Source organism: Phocoena phocoena, chromosome 3, assembly GCF_963924675.1.
Source record: "Phocoena phocoena chromosome 3, mPhoPho1.1, whole genome shotgun sequence".
Classification (NCBI taxonomy): domain Eukaryota; kingdom Metazoa; phylum Chordata; class Mammalia; order Artiodactyla; family Phocoenidae; genus Phocoena; species Phocoena phocoena.
Window position 1 is genome coordinate 148,630,818 of NC_089221.1, and position 24,466 is coordinate 148,655,283.

General features: G+C 47.2%; 1 protein-coding gene across 1 annotated transcript in view; it reads right to left on the minus strand.

Annotated features, from left to right (window-relative positions):
* Positions 1-14,512: 14,512 nt before the first annotated feature.
* The window catches only part of SH3PXD2B (SH3 and PX domains 2B), a 107,019-nt gene continuing 97,065 nt past the window's right edge, over positions 14,513-24,466 (minus strand). Inside the window, exon 13 of the mRNA XM_065874654.1 lies at positions 14,513-16,048. Within this exon, the coding sequence (XP_065730726.1) occupies positions 14,513-16,048 (1,536 nt within the window). The remainder of the gene's footprint in view (positions 16,049-24,466) is intronic.

The following is a 24,466-nucleotide window of genomic DNA, read 5'->3' on the forward strand; positions in this document are numbered from 1 at the left end:
TGGGTACCACTCAGCTCAAGTTTAGGGAGCACTGCCCTCACCTGTTGGGGTCCCTATTTTTGACCTTTTGGACAGCTTTTTATTTTTACTTTTTTATAAATTTATTTATTTATTTTTGGCTGAGTTGGGTCTTTGTTGCTGGACGCGGGCTTTCTCTAGTTGCAGCGAGCAGGGGCTACTCTTCGTTGTGGTGTGCGGGCTTCTCATCGCCGAGGCTTCTCTTGTTGCGGAGCACGGGCTCTAGGCTCCGTGGCATGTGGGATCTTCCCGGACCAGGGCTCGAACCCACGTCCCCTGCATTGGCAGGTGGATTCTTAATCACTGCGCCACCAGGGAAGCCCTGGACAGCTTTTAATAATCATCACCCCTAGGCAGCTTTCCCTTCCCACTCTGTGTCCTTCAGAAATTTTGTGCAGTATTCTCTTATAACTCTCCTACCTGTAGTTGTCTGTAGGGCAGTCTTTCCAGCTAGACTATATTTTTCTTATTTCTCTGTCCTCAGTTCCCAGGACTGAACCTGGCCCAGAGCAGGCCCAGGATTAAGTTGGTTGCCCCTGTGCTCTCATGCACGAAGACGGAGGTTTCAGGACTGTCCCTACGGGATCAGGACTCAGCTACCTCGTGCCAAAGCAGTTCTGCCCCCTTGGAAGTCTGTCTGTCATGGATCTGCTGGAGTCCGCGTTGACGTCTGGGAAGGAACTTCAGCCGGGGCACGCTGGATCCCTGACGGACGTGAGTGGCAGGGGAACCACATAGCCCAGGGTATGTTCTTGGCCGATGTTACTGACCCACTATTGGAGCGGAGGGGCAGACTTTGACCCTGAAGGGGACACATGGGCCCCGTAGGCTGAAAGAGAGCGGTCTGTAAGGGGATGCTGACTCTGTTCTCCCTGCCACTGGGCCACTTGCTAGCCTGGCCCTGGGCAGCCGTCTTTCAGCTCACGTAGAAGGGACACGCTAGTTGATGTTGGAATGTCCAGCTTTCGGTGACGAGTAATAAGCACAGAAGTGGAAACCCTTATCCTGTTCATCGGGCCTGCGTATGTGTATTGGTAGGGGAGGGCAGGAGACGAGAAGGTAGCACCTGAACACCAAACCTTGGTCTTCTATGAGTCCCTGGTCCTGATTCTGAATAGTCGAGGGGCACCTTTGGGAATCCAGGAGTTCCCTTTCCACCCCCCGCCCCGACCCCAGACTTGCATCCCTTAGCTGAAAAACTATGAATTTTTTTTTAAGGTAATTAAATACAGGCAGAACTTAATGGAGGCACTACCCATCACAGGACCAGAACTAAAAGACTTTTGAAAAGCAGGAGCTTCTTGGAAGCATTTGCTTTTATAAACAAACCCGTTCTGCCTACACTTAGAGCACCAGCATGGAGCGTATTTCTGAGAATCTCTACAGCGTGTCCCGCATGGCACATCTGGTTTTGATTGATAATAAGCCCAATGGGCAGAGGTGCACCTGGAAAAAAGAAGTCTCCTAATTGGCTCTGCCCCACTTGCCAGTGGCAGGAGTGGTTAATCGCTTAGTTTCCTCAACTTTGCTTATTAAAGTTCTCTCAAGGGGCCTGGGGCCTGGGGCCTGGCCTGAAGCAGCCCAGTGAAGCAATTTCTTTGAAGTCTGCAGTTTTATCTTGAAAATGCAGGCGAGTTTTATATTCTATAGCGTAACATATCCCTGTTTGCTTCCATATGAAAATGTGTAAAATAACTTTCTGGTGAAATTGCTTACATCTCTCTACTCCCAACTTGTTTTCCTATCACCAACTTTTGGGGAAAAATCAAGTCCCAGAAGCAGCTTTGAGTATCTCTTAACATACTGCTGCTGTGTGCTCCCAGAGAGCCTGCCAGGGTGAAAGTGAGTTGCCAGGTGATCCCAGCACCTTTCAAATGTCTTCCAGAACATACACAGAGCTTCTGTAAGCCCTCCTCCATGCATGGAGGGTGCTTACAGGAAGTGGAGAGGTTGGTGGTAAAAAGACTTTCCCACTGGAGAGCATTTGTCTGCTCATCCCTAGGGCTTGGTAAAGATAATGGGAGGGTTAGGATTAAAAAGGAAGACAGGGTTTCTTAACTTGGTTATACAACTTCTCTATGAGAATGTTTAAATTTTGCATTTCCATTTTGATAATATTTTTTTAAAAATGGATAGGCATATTCTAGATCATCTGAATGTTGGCCTCAGTAATAATTCTGTTAGCAAGTGAATTGTGGTCCCAGGCTAGTACTTTCAGTTTCATGGGTTAACGAGAAAAGAGCCAAGTTTAATTTAATACATGTTATGGACTGTTTGTGCCCACCCCCCATTCATGTGTTGAAATCTAATCCTTGATGTGATGGTGTTTGGAGGTGGGGCCTTTGGGAGGTAATCATGAGGGTGGGACCCTCAGAATGAGATTAGTGTCCTTATAATAGAGGCCAGAAAGCTAGCTTGCTCTCTTTTTGCCCTGTGACCATACAATGAGAAGTCAGCAGTCTGCAACCCAGAAGTCTGGCCCTCATGAGAACCTGACAATCACTCTGGTCTCAGACTTCCAGCCTCCAGAACTGTGAGAAATAAATTTCTGTTGTTTATAAGCCAGTCAGTCTATAGTACTTTGTTATAGCAACCTGAATAGACTAAGATAATGTGTAAGTGATGTATTAACTATTACATTTAGAATGGATAAACAACAAGGTCCTACTGTATAACACAGGGAGGTATATTCAGTATCCTGTGATAAACCATAATGGAAAACAGTATAAAAAAAGAATGTCTATATGTGTATAACTGAGTCACTTTGCTGTACAGCAGAGACTGGCACAACTTTGTAAATCAACTATACTTCAATTTTAAAAAATCGAAAAAAGAAAAAAAAGTATGCAGACATAAGTGATGTATTTACACCAAATGAGGGCTAAATGCACCATGATGTGCTGCTTTAACAAAGGTTTTCCCAGTATTTCCATTAGAGAAAAATGAATTGTCATAATACACAGAATATATAGACACATTGACTCCAAAAATACCTGCTCCAATGTGGTTGTTTCTATCCCGTCATTGTTAGTGGAGATATAGTTTCAACGAAGCCAGATTAGCTCATATGTATATATATATATATTTACCACTAAAACAAATGAACAAAAAAAGCAACATCAGCTCTCCTGTTAATGGTGTTAAGATAAATTCTGTTGGTTTTGTAGTTGTGTGTCTAACCTCAAAAAGTGTTCAATTTTATTTGTATCCTCGCTACAAAAGGAACATATTTATGCCTGGTTTATGTTAGGTAACATTATACTTAAACTCATTTAAGTCTAAACACTGGGAACCTTTAAGAATTTTATTATCTTTAAAATGAGTGGGTACAAACTCAACTTTGAAAAGTCATTTTTAAACATAAGGAACTCTATCTCAAAAATGTGTTCCGGGGACTTCCCTGGTTGTCCAGTGGTAAAGAATCTGCCTTATAATGCAGGGGACACAGGTTCGATCCCTGGTCGGGGATAAGATCCCACATGCTGTGAGGCAACTAATCCCACGCGCCACGACTACTGAGCCCGTGTGCTCTGGAGCTCGCATGCCGCAACTAGAGAGAAGCCTGCATGCCACAACAAAAGATCCCACATGCCTCAACTAAGACCTGACGCAGCCAAATAATAAAATAAAAACAAAAATAAATGTTCCATGTTCACCCTCACCACTTTTATTCAACATAGTATTGGAAGTCCTAGCCAGAGCAATTTAAGCAAGAAAGAGAAATGAAAGGCATCCAAATCAGAAAGGAAGAAATGAAACTGTCACTACTTGCAGATGACATAATACTATATATAGGAAACCCTAAAAACTTCACCAAAACAAAAACAAAACAAAAAAGCCCCCCCAAAACCCACCACCACCACCAACAAAAACTGTTAGAACTAATAACAAATGCAGTAAAGTTGCAGGATACAAAATCAATACACAAAAATATGTTGCATTTCTATACACTAATAACAAACTATCAGAAAGAGAAATTAAGAAAAATAATCCCATTTATAATTATAGCAAAGAGAATAAAATACCTTAGGAATAAGTTTAATCAAGGAGGTGAAAGACCTGTACACTGAAGACTATAAGATGTTGAGGAAAGAAATTGAAGAAGACACAAATAAATGGAAAGATACTCCATGCTCATGGATTGGAAGAATTAATATTGTTAAAATGTCCATACTACCCAAAGCAGTCTACAGATTCAATGCAATCCCTATAAAAGTTCCAATGGTATTTTTCACAAAAAGAGAGCAAACAATCCTAAAATTTGTATGGAACCACGAAAGATGTTGAATAGCTAAAACAATCTTGAGAAAGAAGAACAAAGCTAGAGGCATCACATGCCTTGATTTCAAACTATATTACAAAGCTATAGTAATAAAGGTAGTATGGTATTGGTCCCGAGATAAACACAGGGAGAAAAATCAGCAAACCTACAGCTCTTGCAAACTGAAGACCAAGTTGGCCTGTTTACTCTGCAGAAGATAGTAACTAATACACAGCATCCAAGCCACATTTCTCAGGTGGATGCATCATGATGGAGCACAAACTCAATTTAATACAGTAATAATAAAATTCTGCATAGCCATTCATTTTTAGGATCTACAGCAGCATTTTCCAAAGTATGTTCTGTGGGATATTCATAAATGTTACGTGAAAAAAAAATTCTGTTGTGAAATACATTTTGGCACATCGGATTAAACAGGTTAAACAGCTTCTTTACTGCAGGATTCTCAGAGCCGGGCTAGTGTGTGACACGGATTCCAAGTGGGGAGGCTTGCAGAATACTCAGGCAAGTGGTTGCCAAATGGATCTGACCACACAACGCTTTTTCAGGATCATGTGAGGGACTGATGTTCCATAAACGCACTTTGGGGAAACTTTCATTTAGAGAAAAGTAATAAAATAGGAGATGGATATACACCTGACCAGGGTGTCAGCAAACTAGCCCTTGGGCCTAATCCATCAAACTGCTTGTTTTTTCAGAGAACTGAGAATGGTTTTTACATGTTCAAATGGTTACATTTTAAATAGTTATGTAAGTTCTTCCATAACATTCTGGTTTTGCCTCTTGGCTCCCAGAGCCCCAAATATTTACTATCTGACTCTTTAAGAAAAAGTTTGCCAACTCCTGTACTAGGCCGTGAAAATATTTGAAGACTGTTCATTCTTCTTGACTCTTCACAGAAGCAATAATAATTATGATATCCTGTTAGAAGTGCCTATTATGCGCTAGGCATGTATTATTTCCATTAATCGTCACAACAGCTCTGTGAGAAAGGTGTTATGGTCCCCATTTTATTTTATGGATGAGAACACTGAGTATCAGAGAAGTAAGGTGTGTATCAGAGTCAGAACTCAAACCCAGGTCTAACCCCAAAGTCGGTCATGGGTCCTTTGTCAGTGGTTTACAAAGTAGGGTCCATGAATCCCGGGGGTGGGCAGATAAGACAAGCCATTGGAGCTCAGTGAAAAATTAGATCTTTTCATTACATGTATTTTTAGCTTATCCTTCACTTTAACTTTCGTATATGTATTTTATTATAATATATAATAATTATAATAATAATAAATCAGCTAAAATTAGCCTAAATCAGTAGCCAATAGACAGTTTTTTAGGAGCCTCATAATTTGCTCCCCTTTCACCTCACCTCAATTCCCAAGTAACTGAGAGAGACAGAGGGATCTGGGGACTGGAGAACAAAATGCCACCTTTATTCTTGAGACAGCCGTGGGAGAATCTGTCTTAGGTGAGGTGTGCGGCAGTTATGGGCTTCCTAAGCCTGAATTCCAGAAATAGTCATGTTCTTTGATCCAGTCACAGATGCCCCTGAAAAGCACAGGATGTCTTTTGTGGGGTCCTCTTTACCACTAAGCCTCCCACTGTCAGGGACAGAGGGGAAGGTGTGCTTCCTGAGGACATCTGTCGCCGTAGAAGAGAGAGGGAGGGGCTGAGCTATGCATGCCTGGCTCCTGCCCCCCTAAATATCAATCATCTAGATAATTCCCCCCTCTCCCTTAGGGAGAGGGAGGAAGGGCTGGAGCATTATGCTAATGGAGCTCTTCCTTTAGGTGGAAGGGAACCCCATGCATTGGGTGTGAGAATTTTCCACCTAATATTGTACATGATGTATCTATTTAGTAATATATGTATTTTATATAGTTATTACTGCATATATGCTAAGCATTTTTCTATCAATAAACCATCAGGTACACAATGAAAACCATCTGAAGACCACTATTCTATACTATACTGTACAAGTATGTGGCCAAGTTCCCTGTAGTTGAAAAAGAATAGGAGAACATAGTTTATTGTAGGATCTGGGCCTCCTGGGTCTTAAGAGGAGATGAACCTTGGCTTTACTAACTTGCATCTAAATGTTCTGAACACCACCACTAACTTACAGGCCTCTAAAGGAAAACTTGTTTTTGAGCCAGAAAACAAATTCCATTCCTGGCAGCTATTTTCTGAACAGTTTCCTACTTGAGTGGCGATCTTACTATGGGGAAATCCACTGAGAGAGCTCCAAGTTAGACCAATGGCAAATAGGAAAGCTTGAAGTTCACGTGTCCATTCAAAGAAGTATTTTGTATTCACCATGCTGTGAATGTTAGCATTGAAGCCTGGGCTGCAGTGAGGGGTGGAGTTACAGCTGGAATTAGGAGGAATCGGCTAAGGATTGTGGTTCAGAGCTCAAGGTAGGGCTTCCCTGGTGGTGCAGTGGTTAAGAATCTGCCTGCCAATGCAGGGCACACGGGTTCGAGCCCTGGTCTGGCAAGATCCCACATGCCGTGGAGCAACTAAGCCCGTATGCCACAACTACTGAGCCTGGGCTCTAGAGCCCGTAAGCCACAACTACTGAGTCCATGCACCACATCTGCTGAAAATAATAAATAAAAATAAATAAATTTAAAAAAAAGAACTCAAGGTAAAGTTGAAATGTAAAATTCGACATTTTCCAGAATTTACGACATGAAATACTGCCCTTGCTAGATGCTCTGTGAATGGCTTCACAGTCAAGTACAGCTGAAGAACCTGATATTGATAACGCCCTTCTCAGATAATCACACTGAATATTTTTATGCAAGGAGCTTCAAGAAGTTCTGCAAAAAACCCCCCCAAAACAAAAAACTGTTTAACTTAATTTTACCAAGCATTGCTCAAACGAATGTGTCCACAGAACACTTTCTTTTTTTGCAAAAAAAAAAAAAAAAAATTTATTTTTTTGCTGCGTTGGGTCTTCGTTGCTACGTGCAGGCTTTCTCTAGTTGCGGCGAGTGGGTGCTGCTCTTCATTGCGGTGTGCAGGCCTCTCACTGCGGTGGCTTCTCCTGTTGCAGAGCACGGGCTCTAGGCATGCAAACTTTGGTAGTTGTGGCTCACAGGTTCTAGAGCGCAGGCTCAGTAGTTGTGGTGCACGGGCTTAGTTGCTCCACGGCACGTGGGATCTTCCCGGACCAGGGCTCGAACCCGTGTCTTAACCACTTAACCATTGTGCCACCGGGGAAGTCCCCCACAGAACACTTATTTCAGACGTTATGTGTTGACATTTGTTCTGGAAAACACTAAAAAATGCTGAATGGAAAGATTATAGATTTGGGAACTGTGATGGTCTATTAAGGCGTTAGAGAGGTCCAAGGTCATCTTCATACTAGCTGTGACAACGTGTAAACAATCTCTCAGACTATTAATTTCCTCATCCATAAAATGGGTATAACAATTCTTACCTAGAAGAATTGTAGTGAAGATTAAAGAGATAATATCTATAAGGTAACCAGCCCGGAGCATGTACTCAAAAAAATTAGAATTTTCCCCCTTAATTACAGCGTTAGGTTTTGGAAAGAGAAAGTAGCTCTTGAATATGATGAATCCAGGAAAGAATTACATCAGGATGAGATATGTGTCTTGATTAGCATTTGGGAGGAGGCATAGTATGGGTTAAAAAAGCCAGTTTTAGGACGAGACACGTCACACGCTGGCCATGCGAGACCTTGGGCCAGTGTCTTCACCTTTCTGAAACTTAGCAACTTCATAGGCAAAATGCAGATATCTACTTCAGGGAGCATTCTGAGGATGAAATAAAATTGTAGGTAAAGTGCCCCATAGGCCTGGAACACAGCAAATGCCCAGAAAAATAATGGTGCCATTGATCATAATAGCATGAAGCACCATTTTTGAACACATACTATGCCAGGTAAGGAAGGGGCTGAGTTTGGCCATCTCTTCAGAGTGGAGCATGCAGACCATTTCCTCACAATGTACTTTTTAAGGATGCAGATTCCTGCTGATTCTGTCTTTTGGGGGATGCAGCCCAGGAATGTGCACTTTGGCGAGCTCCCTGACTGAATCTTCTGGTCACTGAAATTTGAGAACCAGTGATTGGGAGGCATGGGTTGCCAGATGGTGAAGAGGCACACCTGGACCAGATAGACATGAACTAGAGAAGGAGTGGACATTAAACGCTCTGGACTGGGAGAAGAGTGGCCCCTCGATATGAGTTTTGGACCCCCAAATTCACCATGACCCCTTAGAGAAGAGCGTTTGCAGGTGTGTGAGCGGGTACGTGCTTGGTGTGTCATTCCTGGAACAGGATAGCAGTGGTGAGTGTGCCAGTTCCAAGTCAGAACTGAAGGAAGGTAGTGGGTAAGAGGCCCCAGAGACACAAAGTCAAGTTGATTGCTGACCGCGGTCCAGTTCCATCCCATCCCATGAGGCTCAGGGGCCCCTGCATGCCTGCCCCGGGAAGCCCGTGCCATGGTCATTACCAGATGTATTCTTGAGACTAAGCGCTCCTGGTTTAGGAGATTTGGGACAAAACGCTCCCGGGGTGTGTGGGGTACAGGTGGTGGTGTTAAACCACAGAATGACTTTCCTTTCTTATGGGAACAGAGCTTAATATATGAAGGAAGATTATTCCTAAGTAAGGTGCACCAGAAGATCATTGCTTTAAACTGTTTCCTCTAAGGTGGGATGAATATTGTATCTAAATCCTCCCCCTTTGAACTTCTGCGCTGGGACTCTGCTGGTTCTATTCTTCTCTTCCTAGGAAGGTGGGGTGGTGGTGTCCTTTTGGATTCACCTGGGACCAAGGAGGCTCCGCACCGGTGGTTGGTTTTGCCTTGGCGCTGCCTTTGGGAAAGTAATAAAACATCAGGCAATGCTCTCCACCTCCTGGGAGCAGGCGGCTTGGGCAGTCCCTGTGGCCCAAACGTGGCTGCACCCTCCTACTTCCCTGCCCATCAGGCAATGCCAGCGAGAGGTTCAAACTCCCTGGACATGTAAAGTTTTCCACCTTTCGGCACAGAGCCGAGATGTGGGAGATACCCAGTGAATACAAGGAAGATTTCTCTTGGTTTCTGGACATTGTAGTTAAAAGAATCAAAGTACACTAAGGTCCAGAGGCGTCAGCCCTATTTCTGAGCAATGCCCAAACCTAGCTCACACAGGCTTCTGTTTTTTGATCCCCAAATCCAGGCCAAGGTGCCAGGGCACAAAGCTACTCACCCTTTCTTCAGCCAAATAAAATCCATAGACACATCTTCACAATGAAGCTTGAAACCAGTCAAGCACTTTTTTTTATTAAAAAAAAAAAAAAGAAAAGTCTAATGGTAAAGTATATAGTCTATACATGCTACAGCTAATTCATTGTTCATCACCCCTCCCCCCTCACAGTATGTATCCTCATGTATTTTTCGTGTGTGTTAAAAGGAAACAAAGATACCACCAGAATGTGTCAGCTTGCCAAGGGTATGAGGAGTGCTGAGATGTCCAGAGAGCCCCAGCATCACCCTGTGAGCAGACGCGAGGTGGTGGGGCAATGCTGTCAGAGCCCACTGCTCCTTGAGGGATGCAAGAAATGGCCTAGTTACTTTGGTGGCTCCCTGAAGCAGGAAATGTGGGTTGCAGCCAAGGTGACCAGTTTGTTATCACCCCGTGAGTGGAAGGGGTGCCGCTACTAACAATTACATGGGCACAATGTCACAGACGGGCATACACTGGGGTAAAATATGGACACCTTAGTTGTGTTAGGATTGCTTATTGCCATCATAAGCCTGGTGGGTGCACCTCCTCTTGTACGTTTATAGAAGACCTGAAAGTGAAGGCTACTGGCTGTGGCACTGGGTTTGGCCTCTTCCAGGACAACAGAAGTTGAGTCCCTTGTTCCTGATTGGAGCCAAGAAGGCCTGTTTGGGAGCAGACGATAAAAACGGGAAAGGTGGAATGTTGAAACACAATGGGTGGCTTGAAAACTCCACAAGGTAGCACCAGAAAGCAGACGTTACCCCGTGGGGCTGGACGGTCAAGTCTGTGAGAAGGGTCCTCAGCAGGTGGTCCATGAGCAGACAAAGACTCTGGAGCCTCCTGGTTTTAACTCTGCAACTCCACAACTCTGTCTGTGACCTCCACAGGCTAAGGTCCATCTAGACGTTAGAAGCTTAGCCAAGTTAGAAGCAATTCCTCCAGACTAAGGGAGGGCTTGCCGCACCCTCAGGTCTCAATGCAAGCCAGTCTCCTACTCATTCAGGCCACACTGTTTGGCAATAGGGAATCTTCGACTACGGACTGGTATGGTTGTTTGCAGCAGAAGCCCAGAAGGATGGGCCTGACAACCAAGGAGGGGACAAGACTGCCACATGTGACTCAGGCTGTTACATATACATTGTCACAGCCCGAAGTGAAGGGCAAGACCTGACCCAACACTTAAAAACTCAGAAACAATGAAAGGATGGGAGCCAAGCCGAGGCACGAATGTTCTTGTTCTTGATGATGTTGAGTTGCCAGCTACCTGAGGCCAGGAGCGATTTCTACTTCATCCCACTCAGTGCCGTGTACTCGGTACAAACTAAATAAATACTAGACTGTCCATCCCTCAGCCTAAGAGTAGGGTCTTCCAACCTTGGGGAGATTTGGCATCTGTCCTTTAATGTGGCAAGTTTGTTTTCCTACATTCTACCTGGTAAGGAAATCCCCTGTGGGCCCAGAAATGTTTTAAGGCCAAGAACTTTGTCTTAAGAAATCAATCACGTGGACAGGCTTTGTGGAGGACATGTAACACGACTACTGGAAGCCTGGTGAGGCTCTAGCAATTTCCCGGCAGGGCAGGGCATTAAAAATGGTTTGAGCGGCAGCCCAGCTCCCCAAGTCTCATCCTGGGACAAGGACATAAACCCACCAAATGGCAAAGAAATTCTGAGTAAAAAACTTGAGTAAAGGCCTATTTTATCAAGGGGTGGTCCTAAAACGCAGATTTTCCAAAGATTTGGCGTTATGACTACAAGCTGTAGTTTTGCCCTAGGGTGTAAGATAAAATAGCCATCCCAAGAAAGTATGCAGGGGTGAGGAAAGGAATAAAACCCATCCTTGCCTGCCTTTCCGGGCTGGCAATTGGCCTGTGACCTACGGACATGTGTGATCGTGGGGTCAGGAGAGGAAAAACCTAAATTGAGAGGGAGGGTCACCTGCTTCCCTGGAAGCACCATGAACATGTCATTGTTGATGGCAGAGGAAACGTCATGGGCACTGGGGAGAAAAAAGTGGATTCAAGTCTCAGCTTGGTCAATATTTGGATGACGCTGACTTCAACCTCTGAACCTCAGCGCTCTCATGACATATTGGGGCTGACCCTAGGCACCTCACAGGGTTGAAGTGAGGATGAGATTAAAGGAGGGAGCGTGCATAGGCACCGGTAACCTGCCCGGAGGCTGGCACGAAAGTTATTCCTATGGCCCTGGACATTTGCCACGGTGGTGACTCCAGGGGATTTTGCATCTGCTCTATCAAATGTGCACAGAATGGTGGCTACAGTCCTGGATGGTATCAACCTAAGCCCCCAGGTGAGGACAGCTAGAGAGAGCCATTGGCCATCAAGACCGTCCCTTGCAGCTGCCTGGGGAAGTGCCCTCACCGTGGTAGGAGGAGCTGGAGAGAGGAGTCCTCAGGCCACAGATGTGTCCTGAGGAAAGAACAGTGAACAGAGAGAAATGTGGCTTTAGTACCTTCAGTTCACGCCAGAATAATAACAATAAAAAGGCTGATTACTTTTTCACGTGCAGGGAAAATTTTCTATCCAGAAAAAGGCGGAATTAGTCCACTCCCACCCAGCTGACCCCTGGGAAGAGGAAATGAAGCCAAAGACAAACGCCTTCAGTGGGATCTGCACCCGAAAATCAAAGCTCTTCACAGCCAGGCACGGAGCCACTCGCAGCCTGGTCTACACCCAGCGCCCAGTACATAGTAGGCACTCGCAAAATACTAGAAAAGGTCAATGAAAGCTGAGAGATAATCAGAAAAAAAATTTTTAGAGTTTTGTCTTTTGAAATGTAGTCAAATCCTGCGCAACAGCTTCACGAATGGTGTTTACACCAAAATGGGTCAAAAACTCAGGAAAACGTGCTGTGGGGCCTCCTCCCGAGTGAGGGGACCTTGGAGGGTGGATGGCCCTCTGCCATTCTCCCTTCTGCCCCTGGCTGCCATCTTCCCCCCAAGGTTCTGGGAACAGGGCTGGGGGCAAGTGGGCACGGCAGGGCACCTCAGGGCCCTGTCCCAAGACTCTCGGGGTGTGGGATTTACAGACCTACTGAAGGAAGGAATAAAGATGCGATTGTGGATCAGGAAAGGACCCAGAGCCCATGTGGCAGGGAGGAGGCGTGGAGAGGGGAGGGGAGAGTGGAGGAGAGCTGTCTGCACATAAGTTTTGGCACTGCAGGTAGACGGCGAGCATCCCTGGGAAAGCTGCTCTTGTGGTCCCAAAAGCATAGCAGCAGATGACTACCCTGCATGAGAGATCTCTGGGGGCAGGGCCAGAGGGCCACTTCCTCTCGTTCTGCAGAGTAGGGTGGGATGAGGAGGGGTGCTGCATTCTCACCCCCCAAGGCAGCCTGGACCCCAGGCAAGAGCTCTGGGCTGGAAGCCAGAAACCCTGGGTCCTGATTCTCGTTCTGCAGTGTAGCTGTGTCTCTACGTGACTCAGTGAACCACATCAGTCAAAATGGGTGCAAGGGCTGCCCTGGGTTCCTTCCAGTGAGACCACAGAGAGGGAGAGTGCATGGAAAGAGAAGAAGAGAAAACTACTCTTCAAGTGCCAGAGAGGAGCAGGAAGCAGCAGCAGAGACAGGAGGTTCTGCCTGGCCCCCGGGTCCCCGTCTCCTTATGGGACTACTGCCTACTCTGCCCAGTTTGCTGGAGACTCCGCTGCTGGCCCTTGAGCCACCAGGGTCCCTCAAGGCTGGCATGTGAGACCACCTTGGCTCCCTTTGCTCCATAAGTTCTATCCCCTGGGGTGGGCACCAGCATAGGAGCAGGAAACAGGGCTCTGTGGCAGCACCGGGGCCGTGGGCAGCCTCTGTGTGGAGCAACCATATGGGGTCCAGGGCAGCCTTCAGTAGATGCTACAATGGGTTGTAGGGGTGCTGGGTGTGGGAGCAGCCACCCGGCTCCCACATGCACAGCCCAGGGCAGCCAGCTGGCATCTCCCTCTCCCCGCCTGGTTTGCCTCTTACAGGGGAAGGGCACAGGCATAGAAGTCAGGCCAGCCTGAATGCAAATCCCCTTTGCTCCGCTTCCAGCTAGTGTGCCCTTGGGCCCATTGAACCCGTCTCCTCATCTATAAAGCAGGTGTAATAGTATCAGAGAGGGCTGCTGTGAGGGTTCAGCGTGAATGTAAAGTGCCAAGTACAGCGTTTGGCACCTACTAAGGGGCGTGGCTTGTGAACAGTCCCCTTATTCAAACAAACCTTGACATTCTTGCTCTAGGTAGGCAGAAGTGAAAGGCCCCCCCAAAAGCGGGCTGGGGATTCTTGTTTAGAAGCCCTGGGTTGGACCCCAGCCTGCGGCAGGAAAAGTGGAGCATGCTTGGAGCTGGAAGTACTCCTTTAGAACTGATCAGGGTCCCAGCACAGAAGGGAGGCAGCGTGGCTGGGAGGACCTCCAGGCCCACTCCTGGGGCAGCTGCATCTGCTTGAACCTGAGAGGCCCGTGGACCTGAGGCCTCGGGGAAGACACCACCTCCCTGGAACTGGCAACGGAGCTGACTTCTACGGGATGAAGTTCTTTCTGGGACCAGGCATTTTGGAAACTGAGTGAATCAAGTTGCTTGACATGAATGAACTGGGTGGGGTGCTGGGTCGGCAGAGGGCTACCCATACTCTGCCTGATCCGATCAACAAGAGACCCTTCCTGTAGTTTCTCCAGATGGTGGATTCCGGTCCTAGAGACGTCAGAGAGTCATGGTCCAGCTGTTGGGTGGGCAGGGAAGCTGGGTGGCAATGCCACTGGCCTTAAGGCAGGGATGCTGAGTAGAGAGAAAGGGGTGTGGCCTCTGAGCCTCCAGGGGATGCTGTGATGGGAGGGATCCCTCTCCACCCAGAGAAGGGAAGAAACCACAGTATTCCAGTCTTCCTTCCTTTGAAGCTGCGTGGAGGATGCTAAATTAAGAGGCATATTAAATATGCAGGTAAAGCCGGCAGGGTCGTGCAGGACGTCCAGGCAGGAAGGGAGCAGGCTAGGGCTTCTTTCTGAGATAGTTGGAAGGAATCCACCCCTCCCAGGAGGGGGCCCCGCTTTGCACCTGGCAGAACCACCAGCCGCTGCTGTTCTTTTCCCGGACCTCGAACACCGTCCCCTCCTGGAAGCTGCTGGTACCTTCGTCTCCTTCAAAGTTGGCCACGGCCACATACAAGTCCTTGGGGCCGTCTGCATTGGGGAAGGGGGCTGCAGCCACTTTCTCCTTGTTTTCTCCCATCTTGCCCATCATCCGTGGCCCCAGCCCACCTTTGCCTCGCATGTCATCCTGCCCCCCTGAGGAGTTGGAGAGAAAAGGTTTGGCTTTTGGGGGGACAAGCAGGGCCCGGCCTGGGACAGGAGCTGCCTTGCCTTCGGTGGGCTCCCGCTGCGGCCCTCTGACCTCTGGAAGGGGCCTGGACGACGAGGAGGTTTTCTTGGGGGGTGGTGGTCTCCGAGGAGGGACCACAGGTCTCTGCTGGGAGGCCTCTTGGAGAGGGACTGGCACATTCTTAGGCACAGGATCTGCGGTCTTGGCCGGCCTTGGAGGGGCTCTGCAGGACGTCTCCTTTGGGCTGAGCCCATCCTGTTTGCTCGTCCTGTCCTGGGCACGGCCAGGCCCCTCCCCTGGGAGGAAGCCACGGCTGATGGCCACGTCCTGGCCTCCCCCAGCCTGGGGGCTGCTCTCTCCGTCCAACGAGGGTTTCTCTTGGGACTTGGCAGGCCTGAGCTTGCTCCTGAGGTTACAGATGTCCACTTGGTCTTCGCCCTGAGGTGGCTCTGTCCTGGGGGAAGGAGCTGGTTTTGGCCTAACCTGAGGTTTGGACTTTAAGAAGGGATTCTGGGGAACAGCTTCCGGCCTCTCCTCCGGTGGGTCAGCTTTGGATTTGGAGACAGGTCGGAGGTTGGGCTTCTTTACTTCCTTGGCCAATACTTTATGTCCACACTCCAGCCCCATCTCATTTTTCAGCTGGAACAACTTGCTTTTGTCAGGTTTGGACTCTGGTCTCCTGCTGTCCCGGGCTGGAGGCGTGTGTTTGGTTGGGATCATTGGCAAGATCATGCCAGGAGGCTTGGGTGAAGAACCTCTGAGCTGCTCCATCCTCTGTCGCTCCTGCAGCTCCCCTTCCGACTTGATGATGGATTCTTTCCGGGGAGGGAGGCTGGGCTTCTCCTCCAGGTCGGGGTCCGAGATCTCCTCGTAGCCTGCACACGAGGACGTGTCTGAAGATGCCTTCCTTGGGACCTCCTTACCACCCTTCCAGTCTTTGGACCATGGCATGGCGGAGTCCACAGCCCCATGTGGTGCATCGGGTAGGGGCCGGGACGGGCCGACGGCTTCACTGCCCGTGCAGTTCTCCACTGCTGCCGCATCTCCCAACCGGAGCTGCGTCACCTCGTTGGGCAAGGGAGCCAGAAAGTTGGGTCTTGAGGCATTGCTGGTTTTCTTATACTTATCGATGAAAGTCGCTGGGGCCCACCCTTCCTTATCTTCAATCTGAATGTACCACCAGCCGCTCAAGTTCTTCTCGATCACCTGGAAGGGAGGCCAGAGGAAAGCACTGAGTAGGTATGGTGTCAGGGTCAGCGGGCTGGGATGGTCTGGGAGAACCCACATGCAGCTGGGGTTCTGGAATCAGGGATTTTACATGCGTCAGATTCCCAGACAATATCTATGGGGGACCATCTATGAGACTGCTGTGTATCAGAAACATCTTACACGGGGGTAGGTGCTCGTGTAATTTTGGATTTCCTCAAAATCAGTCCTTGAGATATGAACTTGGGTGTAGGTAGTTAATCTGAGAGATGATTCCAGGAAGCCCAAGTGAGGAACTGAGGAAAGGGAGAGCCAGTTAGGAGCAGGGCCAGTGGGGCTTAATTTAACAGGGATCCTCTGAGAGACTGTGCTGAATCAGACGTTGGGGGTGGGGACACTTATCTCCTGACCCCTAGTCCCTCCCCCTCCCCAAGACATTAACCCTCCCCCTTTCTGGGTGATGCCCCTAGGCGGGCATAGGAGGTAGGAAGCAGTTGCGGGGCTGGGATACGGGGCAGGCCGCCAGCAGTGTCTGCTAAAATTCTGAAGAAGTTCAAGGCAAACCCCCGATACAGCCCAAACTAGCCTTGATCGCTGCTCCTTTCAGTTGGCTGGTGTTTATATGCCATGCCGTATGAAAAATGTGCATCCTTAAATGTGGGGATCCTAGCCCACGTTTAGGTACAGGGGAACTGATGCTGATGGAGGTACCACAAACTCATCTCATCTCCCTTTCCCTCTGGGATACACACCCATTGACTGGAATGGCGGGTGGAATCACTCATGTTATTTAATATCTTACGTTTCCTGTCTCCTTTTTGTTTAGTACCATGTGGCTAAATTCACACGGGTGAAAGGGGCACACGCTGCATGTTACGGGCTGAACTGAGTCCCCCCCAGATTATATGTTGAAGCCTTAACCTCTGTACCTTAGATTGTGACTGCGTTCGAAGACAGAGCCTTTTAAGAGGTAATTAGGTTAAAATGGGGTCATTAGGGTGGGCCCTAGTCCACTATGACTGTTGTCCTTATAAGAGGAGATGAGGACACACAGAACATCCAGAATGAGGGCCGACCATGGGTGAACACAGAGAGAAGGTGGCCAGCTGTGAGGCAAGGAGCGAGGCCTCAGGAAAAGCCAAACCTGCTGACACCTTGATCTTGGACATCCAGCCTATAGAACATGAGAAAATCCATCTCTGTTGTTTAAACCACCCAGTCTTCTGTGATGGCAGCCTGAGCAAACTAATAAACAGCGATACCACAGCAGGCTCTGTGCACAGGAGAGCTGGTTAATGATTACAACCACCTGATGAGATGGGGATTGTCATCCCATTGTACAGACGCAGAACCAAGCCTCGGGAGAGCTGAGGAGCTTGCAGAGGGTCACGCAGAAAGTCAGTGGTCGAGGCGGGAGTCAAAGGCAGCCTGGTGGGCTCCAGAGCCTGAGGCTTTACTACCCAGCCCTGCCCTGGAAAGTGGACCTTGCTTGGCGGGGGAGCCGTGCCTGAGGTGAGAAAGCGCTAGGGGCCGAGGGCTGTGGGTATGGTCCTGCTGTTGCGCTCTGCCACCCAGATCAGAGAGAAAGGCAGCCACAGACCCAGTGCAGGAGCAGAGGCTGGCCTCTGGGGCTGCAGTCCTGGGTTCTGGTTCCGGCTGCCTCAACAGCCCTGGGTAAGCCACGGGCCTGAGATGCTACATCACAAAACAGAGAGGATGGTTAAGAACAGTAATGCCTACTTGTAGGGTTTCCATGATGACCACATAAGCTAATGCATGCAATAGCACTTGGTAAAGGCTGAAAGGAAAATGTTACCTATGAGTATTAAATTACAGGGGAGAGCACTGAGAACGCAGCAGGCATGTGGCAGGCATACACCTAACACGTCCCACTGGAGTCTCTCCAGGAAAGGGTACCGATAAATGGAAGCCCTTTACGTGCTGGTGACCAACATCTTATCAACACTTGGTAGCTCTGGTAATGACTGAAGGTGATTCTGGGCATACAAGTCACTGTCAGCACATCCGTGAATTCAACAACTGTAAGACTAAGTATGTACGTGAGCAAATGAAAATAGAACAACTAATCAAAATGAAATCTATCAATGAGGATTTGCTAAGCTTATATCCTACCACGTACTATGGCAGAAGCTCTCCACATTTGTGTCCTTAATTGCGATGTATGGGAGTTTTCATTTACTAGATAGAAGCTAAGAGCTATTACGAATACAGTCAGTCATACCTAATTAGAAAAAAAATTTTTTTAATTAATTAATTAATTAATTTCTGGCTGCATTGGGTCTTCGTTGCTGCGCGAGGGCTTTCTCTAGTTGCAGTGAGCAGGGGCTACCCTTCGTCATGGTGCACAGGCTTCTCATTGCGGTGGCTTCTCTTGTGGAGCACGGGCTCTAGGCACGTGGGCTTCAGTAGTTGTGGCACTCAGGCTCAGTAGTTGTGGCGCATGGGCTCAGTTGCTCCACGGCTCGTGGGATCTTCCGGACCAGGGCTCGAACCCGTGTCCCCTGCATTGGCAGGTGGATTCTTAATCACTGCGCCACCAGGGAAGTCCCCAGCACTTTATTGCGCTTTGCAGATACTGCACTGTTTTTTTTTTTTGCTGTTGTTACAAATTGCTCATTTTCACAATATTTTAAACTTTTTCATTGTTATTATATGTGTAATGGTGATCTGTGGTCAGTGATCTTTGATGTTAGTATTGCAAAAAGATTATGACTTGCTGAAGGCTCAGATGATGGCTTGCATTTTTTAGCAATTAAGTTGTTTTTTTTTTTTTTTTTTTTTTTTTTTTTGCGGTACGCGGGCCTCTCACTGTTGTGGCCTCTCCCGTTGAGGAGCACAGGCTCCGGATGCGCAGGCTCAGCGGCCATGGCTCACCGGCCCAGCCGCTCCACGGCACGTGGGATCTTCCCAGACCGGGGCATGAACCCGTGTCCCCTGCATCGGCAGGCGGACTCTCAACCACTGCGCCACCAGGGAAGCCCCACAATTAAGTATTTTTTAATTAAGGTCTGCACTTTTTTAAAAAAATAAATTTATTTATTTTATTTGTTTATCTTTGGCTATGTTGGGTCTTCGTTGCTGTGCGCGGGCTTTCTCTAGTTGCGGCTTTCTCTAGTTTCTCTACTCTTCAGTGAGGTGCTCAGGCTTCTCATCGTGATGGCTTCTCCCGTTGCTGAGCACAGGCTCCAGGTGCGCGAACTTCAGTAGTTGTGGCACACGGGCTGTGCCACAGGGAAGGCGGGTCTGCACATTTTTTTAGACATAATGCTATTGCACACTTAATAGATTATAATATAATGTAAACACACTTTTATATGCACTGGGAAACCAAAACATTCATGTGACTTGCTTTATTGTGATACTGGCTTTATAGGGGTGGTTTGGAACCGAACCTACAATATCTCCAAGGTTGGTCTGTAAAAGCAAATGCAAAGTCACAAGAATGGAGATGAAAGAACATAGCCTGGGCTTTAAAACCAGAGAGATTTGGGATCAAATCCCAGCTCTACCACTTACCAGCTATGTAACCTTGGACATTTACCTAACCTCTCTTTGTCTCAGATACATTTGTAAAATGGGCTGGGGACTTCCCTGGTGGTGCAGTGGTTAAGAATCTGCCTGCCAAGGCAGGGGATATGGGTTTGAGCCCTGGTCTGGGAAGATCCCACATGCCGCGGAGCCACAGATCCACTAAGCCCGTGCGCCACAACTACTGAGCCCGCGTGCCTAGAGCCCGTGCTCCACAACAAGAGAAGCCACCGCAATGAGAAGCACGCACACCGCAACGAAGAGGAGCCCCCGCTCGCCGCAACTAAAGGAAGCCCACGCGCAGCAACGAAGACCCTACACAGCCAAAAATAAATAAATAAATTTTTAAAAATAAATAAATAAAAATAAAATGGGCTGAATGTATCGACCTCTTGGGACTTCTGTGAAGATCAGTTATGAAGGATGTAAGGTACTCAGCGCAGATAAGTGTCTGTATCATCATTATCATCATATCATCATTAGTAAAACATGTTTTGAAGATACATAGACCAAGCAAGGAATCTTGGTATTCCTTGTAGCTCCACTGCTAGAATACTGTGGTTCCATTAATGAATTCTGAACACTAAGATGATGTTGAATTGAACCAGGAAGCAAAACTGGAGGAGAAGAAAACAAAGGATACAGTGTTCATCATAAGAACTCTTGGTTAAACCAAAAACTGTAGGGTCAACTATTTCTCACTCAAGTCCTTCAAGTCATCACTAGCAGAACCTATGCTGACATCACAGAACAATAATAAAGCAGAGAAGTTTCAAGGATGGGTTACATTTGTGCTTCCTGGAAAAGAATGCTGGGTATGTGAGCTATTTATTGGCTCAGCTTTAGCAAAAACAGACAGAATAAAAGCCAGAAACGAGACAGGGGAATGGTTCTGGCTGAAGTGCGGGTGCAGCCTTGGAGGGAGACTCCCCAGCATCTCCAGAAGACCCCAGGGATCCATTTACTCCCTACTGCACACAGCGTCAGCCGTCAGCTTCAGTGCATCGTCCGGAACACCTTGAGCTGCCCTAGGTGGATTTCGGAATGCTCTGAGCCAGGGAGTACTGGTGCGTATTGGCAAATGCCCTGTTTGCCAGCACGCTCAAACAATGGTGTGTGTTTGTACAAAGTGCTGGAAACTCATTGTCTTAAAGGAGAAGGTTTTATCATGTTCTTCAGTGCTCTTGGGAAAAAACAAACAAACAAAAAAACTTTTATAATATGCAAGCCAGACTTCTGGTTTCAAGATGGGAGATGGAATGAACAGCAGTTTCCCCTTAATGCAATAAAGCCAGGAAACAAATGAATGTCAGTAGAAAGCCAAGCGCAGAAAGAGGAAGGGGAGAAGTTAGTGGACTAGGAATTGTGAGGAATCACTGATGGGCAGAAGCTGCAAAGGGGGGCTGTGGCCCAGGACTGCTGCAGGGGGTTTTGTTGCAAAAGGTAGTAGCAGTGTGAGGCCTGCCAGACTTTGAGGGGGTAGAATCTGAGACTAGGAAGGCCCAGGGGCAAGTGACAGGGGATTAACTGGGATACCACGGCAGAAGCAACAAGGCTGGTTGACCCCCCTCTATGCCCTTTGTTCCATTCCTGTAGGGTAGGTGGTATGAAGGAGGTGATTGCTCATGAGTGGAACAGTGAAAGAATGAGCTTGGGTCAGAGACAAGACACTGCTCAGTGGCTGGCTCAGAAGTCCCCGATCTGGCACTGAAGCCAGTGGAAGTCAACCAGCCCCTTGTGTACACTCCCCAACTGGGCTGTTTGACAGCTGCCTCTTCTTGTACTGCCCAAGACAAGTCCGAACACCATGAAAAGAACTGAAATAAATAATGCCAACACCACTGCAAAGGATTTACAACCGAGGAGAGAGATCATGAACAATAACATATTTAATATCCTTATACAGATCTAGAAGGGCATCGACATCGTGAAAGAACAGGCTATTATGAAATGAGAACACGTAACTATGAAAAAGAATCAATAAGTGCTCTTGGAAATAAAAATGATAGTTGTTGAAATAAAATAAGAAACAGACTGAATTGTTAAAGAGCAAATTAATGGACTAAAAGATGAAGCAGAATGCTCTAGGAATGCAGTACAAAGGGATGAAGGTGGAAAATATGAAAGAAACGTTAAGAGACGTGGAAAATAGGGGCAGAAGCTCCCATACTGTTTCATAACCATTCCAAAAGGAAAGAATAAAAAGAGTGAAGAGAGTCATTATTTAAAGAAGTAAAAGTGATGGACTTCCCCGGAGGTCCAGTGGTTAAGACTCTGTGCTTCCACTGCAGGGGGCAAGGGTTTGATCCCTTATCAGGGAACTAAGATCCTGCATGCCATGTGGTGGGGCTCCCCTACCACCCCCCCCAAAAAAAAAAAAAAAGAAGTAAAAGTGGGAAAATTTCTAGGAAGATCTCCTGAGTCCTTAGATTGAAAAGACCCACCACATGCTGAGCAGGATATAAAAATAAAGAAACATACCTAGACATGCTTTAGTGAAACGTCGGCATTTTAAAGACAGTGAGGAGCTCCTGAGAAAATCAGAGAAATGACAGCTAACGAAAAAGAGAACAAGGACCAGGTGGAGAGTAGCTGCTTCCTAGCAACACTAGATGCAGGAAAAGAATGGGACAATCTATTCAAAGTGCCAAGGGAAGATGACTGGAATTCAAAACTCAGTCACTGAAGAATGAGGGGAGAATATTTTTCATAATGTCAAGAAAGCATTATGTACACAAATGAGGGCCTGTCCTTAGTTAAGGATTGAGATGTATGGTCCCATAGAAGCTAACGGAAGGGTAGGAAGGGACACCAGTGTGAACCTGGGGAGGCTTCCCGGAGGAGGCAGGGATTTGAAGAATGACGTGGATTTTGATATGCCAAGTTCAGTTCTAAGAATGGCCTTGAGAGCCTTCTATAAGAAAACACGTAGTGGGCTAGGAGCTGGGTTAAAGGAAGGTTAAAGGCAGAGAGAGCAAGAGAGGTGGGGAAGGGCCAGCTGAACCAGTGGAGTTCAGAGGAAAGCAGTGAAAATAAGGCTGAATAGCAGTGGGAGGAAGAACAGCCCTTGATGTGGAAAGATGTTAAGAGACAGGCATATGTTTCATGTCAGAATAACATACATGTTTTAGACAGCAAAATGGGGGAACTGGGCACAGAATTATCTTGAAGCACAAGCAAGATGCCTTGTGAGTTCTCTCTGTGGATTTGAAATTAGAAAGAACAGATTGGGAGGAAAAAAAAAGAAGCAGATAAAAAGCCTTTTAGAGCCTTGGAGGTATTTCCACCGTCCCCTCAGTTTCTCTGTGAGGATTGGGATTTGCATTTTAAAAAATTAGTTTGACAGGCTTCAACCCAGGTTCTTTAAACACCCCTGCAGACAGCCCTCCTGCTGTCTGCATGGATTAAAGGACACTTGGCTTGAGGAGAACCTTCTAGAGAGGTTTGGGCAGAATCAGTGGTGGTGAGACCCAGGATGCACCTTCGGGAAGTCACCTCCTCCCGGGCTCACTGGGCAGCTGCCCTGGGACTTGAGGGGGAGGTGGGGGGGTCAGGAGGTGTCAGAGCGGGAGGGAAAATGGTGGGTTCTTTGGAGGCCTAGAGAAGTGACTAAAGACCCTTAGGACACGTGCCACACTTACGCACTGGCTCAGTAATCATTTGTTCACTCTTTATTTCCTTCGTTCATTCAAACATTCATTCATAAAGGAATGGCTCTCTGAGCACCTACTGTGGACCAGCCCCAAGGCCAGGGTTAGGGACGAGAATGAAGAAGAAAACACTCCCTGGTATTCTGGGTGTTAGCAGGAGGCTAGTGGGGAGATGGATTTTCATTGATTCAACAACATTTATTGCAAATCTATCACGTGCCAGGCACTGTGCTAGCTGTGGGGATACAGAAGTAAAAAACAGATATGGTCTCCATCCTCCTGAGATCCCCCAAATACTGGGCAGATAAACAGCAGGCTGTCAATAGCCCCGGTTCTAATCTGGAGACAGACATGGGTTCAAATCCTGACTCTGCCACCTTTTGGCTATGTGACCTTGGACAGCACCTTTTTTCTGAGCCACAGCTTCCTCCTCTGAAAAATGGGAATTGTAATAGTCCTGCCTCACAAGAGTAAATGACGATATGATTAGGCAAGATATGGCATGTGAGGTGCTTAGTGCAGTGGCCGGCACCTAACTGCTATCCCATTACTTACGGGCTTTCCTGGAAACATGGGAAACACCTTCAAGCTCTAACCCCATGAGAAAGAAAAGAGAAATGGGAGGGGAGAAAGGATTTATGATGGCCTTTACGCAAGGAACGGAGTGGACAAGCAAAGAAGTGGGAAGTAGAGGGGAGAGGAGAGGCAATCAAGGAAGGAGGAGGTGATAAAAAGAGGCAAATCTATAGACACAGGAAATAGATCAGTGGTTGCCTAGGGCTGGGGCAGGGGCACTGAGAGGGATTGAGGGGACGTGGGGAGGGACTGCTAATGTGTACAGGGTTTCTTATTTGGGTGATGAAATGTTCTAACGTTGATGGTGGTGATGGTTGCAAAACTCTGTAATTAAACTAAAAACCACCGAATTTTATACCTTAAATCACTGAATCGTATGATATGTGAATTATATCTCAATAAAGCTGCTACTAAAAAAAAAGAACACAGGAATAGGAGATGGTGCCTAGAATCAAAAATCACAAGTAGTACAAGCTTCTGTACAGCAAAGGAAACCACAAACAAAACAAAAAGACAACCCATGGACTGAAAAAAATTATTTGCAAATGATATGACCGACATGGGCTTAATTTCCAAAATATACAAACAGCTCATATAACTCAACAACAAAAAACCAAACAACCCAATTGAAAAATGGGCAGAA